The following is a 6,947-nucleotide window of genomic DNA, read 5'->3' on the forward strand; positions in this document are numbered from 1 at the left end:
AGGTCCTGAGGCAGCAAAGCATCCCCCAACCATCACACCACCATCACCATGCTTGACCTTTGGTATGATGTTCTTACTGTGGAATGCAGAGTTTGGTTTTCGCCAGGCATTACTGGAACCATGTCGTCCAACGTGAGAGACTGATCAACAACTACAGGAAGCATTTGGTTGGAGTCATTGCAGCTAAAGGTGGTACAACCAGTTGTTGAGTGTAAGGGGGCAATTACTTTTTCACACAGGGGAATTGGGTGTTGCATAACTTTGTTTATGAAATAAATGAAATAAATATGTAATTGTTGTGTTATTTGTTCACTTATGTTCCCTTTATCTAATATTAGGTTTTGGTTGAAGATCTGTTAACATTCAGTATCACAAATATGCAAAAGTAGAGAAAATTAGAAAGGGGGAAAATACTTTTTCATAGCACTGTATGCTGTTTGCTCTCTGTGTGTCACGCCCTGGCCTTGAGAGGCCGGTTGTCTTTAGTTGGTTTGGTCACGGCGTGAGGATCAATGTTATTATTTCTATGTTTAGATTCTAGATGTGTATTTCTAGGTTTGGCCGGGTGTGATTCCCAATCAGAGGCAGCTGTCGCTCGTTGTCTCTGATTGGGGATCATACTTAAGTAGCCTGTTTGCCTACCTTAGTTGTGGCATCTTGTTCCGTGTTAGGCTTGTATGTGTATAGCCTGAGGACTTCACATTATGTTGTTTCTTGTTTTGTTTATGTTTATTGAGTTTAATAAACATGCTCGCATACCACGCTGCACCTTGGTCTGACCCGTCTCTCAACGTTCGTGACACTGTGTCACCAGTGTCATTTAAGAACTATTTTGACCCTAAGTCTTCTCAGTCCCACACATGCTCAAGTCATAAAAACAGAATTGTAATTACACTCATTCTAATTCTACGTATGAAAGAAGAAATGGATTCCAGTGTCTTTCTTCCCTGTCTCTCTCCATCTCCCTTTCCTTTCTCTCTTTCTTTTCGACGTCCAGGTGACAGTCTTCAAAAAATAATATACCCATCCTTAGAATGACTATTCAATAAAACTAACAACAACTTCAGTGTGAAGTCCTTAGAAAGTGCAACACTAACGTTTCAGTAAAACCAGACAGTAAAGACAATTACATATAATTAAACCATCCCACATTTTTCTGCTTTTTTGTAGAAGTGGGTGGAAACTGTATTTTGTGCAAATGTGAGAAACAGTCAGAGGGTAACAAAGGAATCAGAGCCAGTGAGCAGATAGCTATGAAGCCCCGTGGGGGGGGGGCAGGCAGTCTTTTGAAGAGAGAGACAGTGGGTTGAACCGAGTGGAGAGAGATGTAATGTGTATGTATGTAAAAGCATGCAAGCTTGTGTGCGTGCGTCCATATGTTTGTGCATCCTTGTGTGTGTGCTTGTGTATGTGCTTGGTGTGTTTGTGCATGTGTGTGTGTTGGGAGGGGTCATGCATGTGTGTGTGGACGTGCCTGTTTGTGTGCGTGCTCGCCCGCGTGTGTGTAGGGGGTTTGGGGACTCTCACAGTGAGACCTGGGCGTATGATTTATTTCAGAATACTAATGTCTCTTTGAACTCCCTCTGCTTAAAACAACCCCCTGCTGGGATCACACGCACATCATTGTCTGTCCCTCTCACTTCACTAAGCAGGCCACATTTATGCACATACACTCACAGGGAAGTACGGACGCAAGCACGTGCACACACACACACACACACTCCAGGGTGTCTAATCTACTTTAACTTTCATCAAATCCGTAGAGATCCAATTACAAAGATAGAGGGATATTTGTTTTTCGGTGTGCATCCTAAAAGACTAATTAAATGTTCATGTAAAGATGAAATTATTTGATACAACACAACATTTCTTTTCATTTTCATAATTTATATTTGTTGTATAAATCTGTTTTAAGTTGGGTCCTATAATTGTAAGTATGTGGTTTACTGTATCAGAGTATTCCACTAGTCCTTAAATTAGGTGGGTGGGTTGTTGTCTGTCCTCTAACTACAGAAACAAAATATGCATGCTTTACTGCTGCAGGGTTAAGCCACACGTTTCTTATAATGCACATCTTGGTATATATTTCTAACACACATACACCTTGGTTCTGTGGATACCCTGTAAATAAATCTCCAGGAAGGTTGGTGACCAGTAAAACTTGTCCTTTCAGCCAGCAGTAAACCTCGTCCATGCAGGGCTGCCTCTGGCGTTTGCTATGATGATGGCGCCACCTCTTGGAGGAAAACACTCACACACTCTTTTCCTCCTACTTGAAATGCCGCTGATCTGTCTCGATCACTCTGAAATAGCATAGGCGAGTGCATTTAAAACTAGGCAATGGTAAAATGTATCTAAGTAATTTCCCGGCTCATGTGTTTTCTTATCACCACTTATGGGAATCCACTGTGTAGACTGTTTTACTCCGATGTTGTTAGGGAAAAGCATTGTCAGAAGCGGGATTCGAACCCGCGCCTCCATTCGGAGACCAGAATACCCCTTTATCCAGGAAGGATTCACACCTTGAGTCTGGCGCCTTAGACCGCTCGGCCATCCTGACAACTGTATTTTCTCAAGTTTCTTATTCATTTGTACTATTCTGTGAACTCAAGTCTGCCCTGTATAGGTGAGTACTGTTATGTAGGTAAGCTCATGTTGGACTTAGGCTGTTAGGGTACTAATAATGTGTGGCCTAGGCCTATAGTTATAGATACATCTTTAGATTTTCTAATGAATAATTTCCATTATTTTACCTGTATTGTCGTTATCACTTTAATAAATCATATTTAGGCTATACAGACAGTTTCGCTGTTTCAGGACAGACCGACGGCAGCTGTAAATGTCTAGTTTAGCGTACTACAATTCCCATACCGCACTGACAGGAACTGGGCGGGGTTCGATTCAAGACAAACGCGGAAACTTGACATCACGGATTATACGCACTTTTGTTTCCCTGTTGACCTTTTATGTAGTATGACAGAGATATAGTCGGCATACTCTTCGGTTTGTTTTAAGATCTCGCGCTTCTTTATGTTGGTGTTTTTTTCTTCATTTTTAAATGGTACACGAAGAGTTGAGTGCTCGTCTGAACGATGGCGGGTATAAGAACTGGCTCAAAGTGGGGTACTGCCTCCTCAAACTGCGGGAGGGGTTGCACTCTTTCACCGATACTGAAATGAGATCGTTCCATGGAAATCTAGTCACTAGGAACCCAGGTCTGCGGCGGCCGTGTCAGAGCGGGTGTAGACCCAAAGGGAATCAGGTGAGAGTCAGAAGTTGTCTTCTTGCACAATGTCAGTTTGAGTTTACCCCTCCCAAAATAACCTAAATCATTGTAAGAGGAAAATGTTTAGGGGCTAGTTAGATCAAGTGTCAATTTACTCCAGTAGTAGCCTGGACTTCATGGGTGTATTCATTAGTTCAAACAGTTGCAAAACGGAAAACAAATTCAGGTAGGTCCCTCCCGTTTCGTAACGTTTGCATCCGTAAGAAACGTTTTGTAAAATAATCGGCGTAATGAATACGTCACTGGCTCTCGCGTCTTCTTTTCTGATATAATGGCGTTCGCACTAATTTAATGTGCATATGCGGTCACCAACTGTACTGGTAATGAACTGAGGAAATTTTTAAAAACATTGCGCAAAGGTAAAATAAAAAAAACATCATACAAAATAAAATAAATAAAAATTTATAAATCAAGAAACCGATCCCACTCCTTCAGTCATAGTCCAATCCAATTCACACCCCTACACAGGCTTAGGGGCCTGGGAGGGGGGATAATGTTCAATCAGTATTCCCTGCAATATTTCAGCTGTTAATTCCTGAATACCACAAAACCTTGCAGCCGCAGATACAATTATGTCCAGTTTCTTGACTTCTTGCTCATTTGGGCAGTACAATTAATCACTATAATAAATGCCACAATCCACCTAATCCACTATATATGTGTCTGTATCCTTCAACTGATGAACAACATTCTGAATCTCAACTGGCTGCTGGGCATCCACTGCCATGGCTTCCTCAGCTCCACTCACTCCTTCAACAATTTCCTGCACCTCCGTGTAGGAGACCTGCTGCACAGCCCAGATCCGTGCTACTTCAAACTCCTTCACCCTAGCAAGGCACTCCAGGAATTCGGCAACGTGATTTCACCACAATTGCAATACCGTAAGGTGGGCTCCCGAGTGGCGCAGTGGTCTCAGCGGTCTAAGGCACTGCATATCAGTGCTTGAGGCGTCACTACAGACCCCCTGGTTCGATTCCAGGCTGTATCACAACCGGCCGTGATTGGGAGTCCCATAGGGCGGCGCACAATTGGCCCAGCGTCGTCCGGGTTTGGCCGGTGTAGGCTGTCATTGTAAATAAGAAATTGTTCTTAACTGACTTGCCTAGTTAAATAAAGGTAAAATAAAGCTGTAGATCATCACCAATATATTGCTTCTGTTGGCACACACTTGATACATGACCATACCTTTTGCAATTTCGACACTGCAAAGATTTATTCCCAAACACACTCAGTGCGTATCTTATGTATACCAGCTTCCCATGAATAGGCAGATACTGTTCTTCAAACATCAGTAACACCGATTGACTTTCCATCTACTACACGTTTAGGTGACATGCTCTACCACTCCTGGAATCTGCTTTGCCATCAACCAGCACTTCCGCCATCTCCAGCACTTCCAAGACACTTTCCCACCCCCTATTATCCGGCACGTGTGTTGAGTCAGATTTTCTATTATATTGACAAGATAGTCGAGTGACTGCTCTAACAATGGAAGTCGTTGTCCCAAAGGTGGGAAGGCAGGCGGTCTTATCAGTCTGTTTATCGTGGACAGATTTTGACGGGAGTAAACCCTCTCACTTCGCCGCTTCCTCTCTGGTCGAGTCAACAAGACGAGATTTGGATTCATGGTCACGCGAGATTGAATGATGCTTTCTCGTGTGTGTTCCACAGCTGTACTCTGTGTGTGTGGTGTGTGCAGAGTGGAGGACAGCGATCCTGAGGCACCACACAAACCCCAGCGGGACGGTGAACTGGGGGAACTGCAGTCCCCCACTCTGGAACCAGGACCACTGGGAACTGGCAAAGGTAGTGTGTGTGCGCGAACTAAAACATTACTGATTTTATTGGGTCTGTTATTGAAATTGTACTCGCCTTACTTTCATCTGTTAATTTAGATAATTGACTACTTCTCTCCCCCTCTCCTATCTTCCTTTGTCTCCCACAGGCCTACATGCCGCGGGGTCAGGCTGGGGTTAAGGGGGCGGAGCTGTGTGATGCGTCCGCACTGCTCAACCTCCTCAACTACTGCTCCCACTTCAACTACGTAGACCAGCGCTGTGTCAGAGAGGTAACACAAACACACATGCACACAGTATAAACACACGTCACCTGTGTTTGTGTGTGTGTGTTATGAATGTGTATGCGTCTCGTCTAAGGTTATCAGGTGTAGGAACGAGCTGATGCACTCCTGTGAGATGCGAGTGTGTGACCAGTGGATGAGGCACTACCAGGCCAGCATACAGCAGCTCTTACGGCAATTCACACACCTACCAGAAGTGGCAGCAGCCGGACAACAGATACTAGAGGTGCGTGGGTTTATATCAGCTCTCAGATCTGTGTGTTGTTTCACCTTTGATCTATGGAGCTGAAATGCTATGTGTGTATTTATTTGTGTCCAGATGCTGGCTGTTGATTTGTCGGTGTTAGTTCCTGGTGTGGACCGAGTGGACGGGTCCTTGCGGGAGGGGGTGGAGCCTGAGTCTATCAGCCAATGGGAAACAGACTTGCTGAGAGAGAGGCTGCAAGAGCTGCTTACTGACACCGACACACAGGTATTTCTAACCACACTTCTAACCATTAGTTGTCTGACTGACTGACTCTGTCTGTCTGACTACTGTGTGACTGACTGTCTGCTGTATTCTGTAGGACACTGAGGAGTTGCTGAGACTGAGGGATTTCCTCCTGGCCAACAGAGACTTGAGTGACCAGTTCTCCTCTGAACTCCAGACCATCACATCAATGGAGACTCAGAGGAGGAGAAGAGGAGAAGGGGAGGAGGAGCGAGAGAAGGGGGAGGTGGGAGGGAAAGGGGGGAATGAAAAGGAGACACCTGAGTAACCAGTTAACCTTCTAACTCATCAGAGGAGAGGGGAAGAGAGCGGGAGGAAGAGAGGAGAGCAAAGGTGAGGACTGAACCATAAGAGATAGATAGATGGAGGACTCTACTGCCCAAAAGCCAGTTTTAGCATGTGCTGCACCATTGAGGACTTTCACCATTTTTAAGTAGTCAACTGAGTGGGACTTCCTATGGGTTAAGGAAGGATCACATGATTCCATTCGGGTCATCAGGAAGGATCAGCCAATGAATTATAGTTGTGAGCAAACATTCCATAACTGCAGGTGGCAGTAAATCGCCAACCTTGGCTTTGTACCTGTTCAAACAACTCACTACAGTAGGGCTGGGCAATATGGCCAAAATATCATATCACGGTATTAGCATTTTTTTAAATGGTATTTAATGTTTTGAATAATAAACGTTCTGAATTTGCTTTATGAGTAATGCGTGACCCTAGGGTGAATTGAATTGGCCACTCCATTCTGATTGTTTTATAATGTTCAATTAAACTTAAACAAAAAATAATTTTCTGCATTTCCTGCACTCATTTGAAATCATTTCCACACTGCCAGGTAGGGCTGCACAATATTGGCAAAAAATGTAGGCCTTATTTTTAACCAAATGTTGCAATTGTGATTTGACTTGCGATTTAGATCAGAACACTTGGGTGAACTGATGGAATCATGGAAATATAATTAGTATTATAATTCTATAGTTTGAATACAGTGTTTGACATGACAACAAATACAAATGCCAGGGAGGAGTTATTGTGACAGGGTAGGAACCAAAGTGTTGGTCAGTGTTTCCTAGGGGACCCTATAATAT

General features: G+C 43.9%; 1 protein-coding gene across 1 annotated transcript; it reads left to right on the forward strand.

Annotated features, from left to right (window-relative positions):
• The first annotated feature begins 2,893 nt into the window (after positions 1-2,893).
• Positions 2,894-6,647, forward strand: LOC311146857 (uncharacterized protein CXorf38 homolog). Its single transcript, XM_084183465.1, has 6 exons — positions 2,894-3,262; positions 4,958-5,092; positions 5,232-5,354; positions 5,443-5,592; positions 5,686-5,838; positions 5,933-6,647. The coding sequence occupies exons 1-6, from the start codon at positions 3,059-3,061 to the stop codon at positions 6,122-6,124; spliced, it is 957 nt and encodes a 318-aa protein (XP_084039591.1). The 5' UTR covers positions 2,894-3,058; the 3' UTR covers positions 6,125-6,647.
• Positions 6,648-6,947: the final 300 nt, after the last annotated feature.

Source organism: Coregonus lavaretus (genome assembly GCF_964263955.1).
Source record: "Coregonus lavaretus genome assembly, chromosome: 19".
NCBI classification, from domain to species: domain Eukaryota; kingdom Metazoa; phylum Chordata; class Actinopteri; order Salmoniformes; family Salmonidae; genus Coregonus; species Coregonus lavaretus.

Bases quoted from the DNA above. Each gene is read 5' to 3' on its own strand.
- LOC311146857 (XM_084183465.1), top strand. From the start codon at position 3,059: ATGGTACACGAAGAGTTGAGTGCTCGTCTGAACGATGGCGGGTATAAG. The intron at 5,355-5,442 runs GTAACACAAACA...GTCTCGTCTAAG, and splicing joins ACCAGCGCTGTGTCAGAGAG to GTTATCAGGTGTAGGAACGA. The intron at 5,593-5,685 runs GTGCGTGGGTTT...ATTTGTGTCCAG, and splicing joins CCGGACAACAGATACTAGAG to ATGCTGGCTGTTGATTTGTC.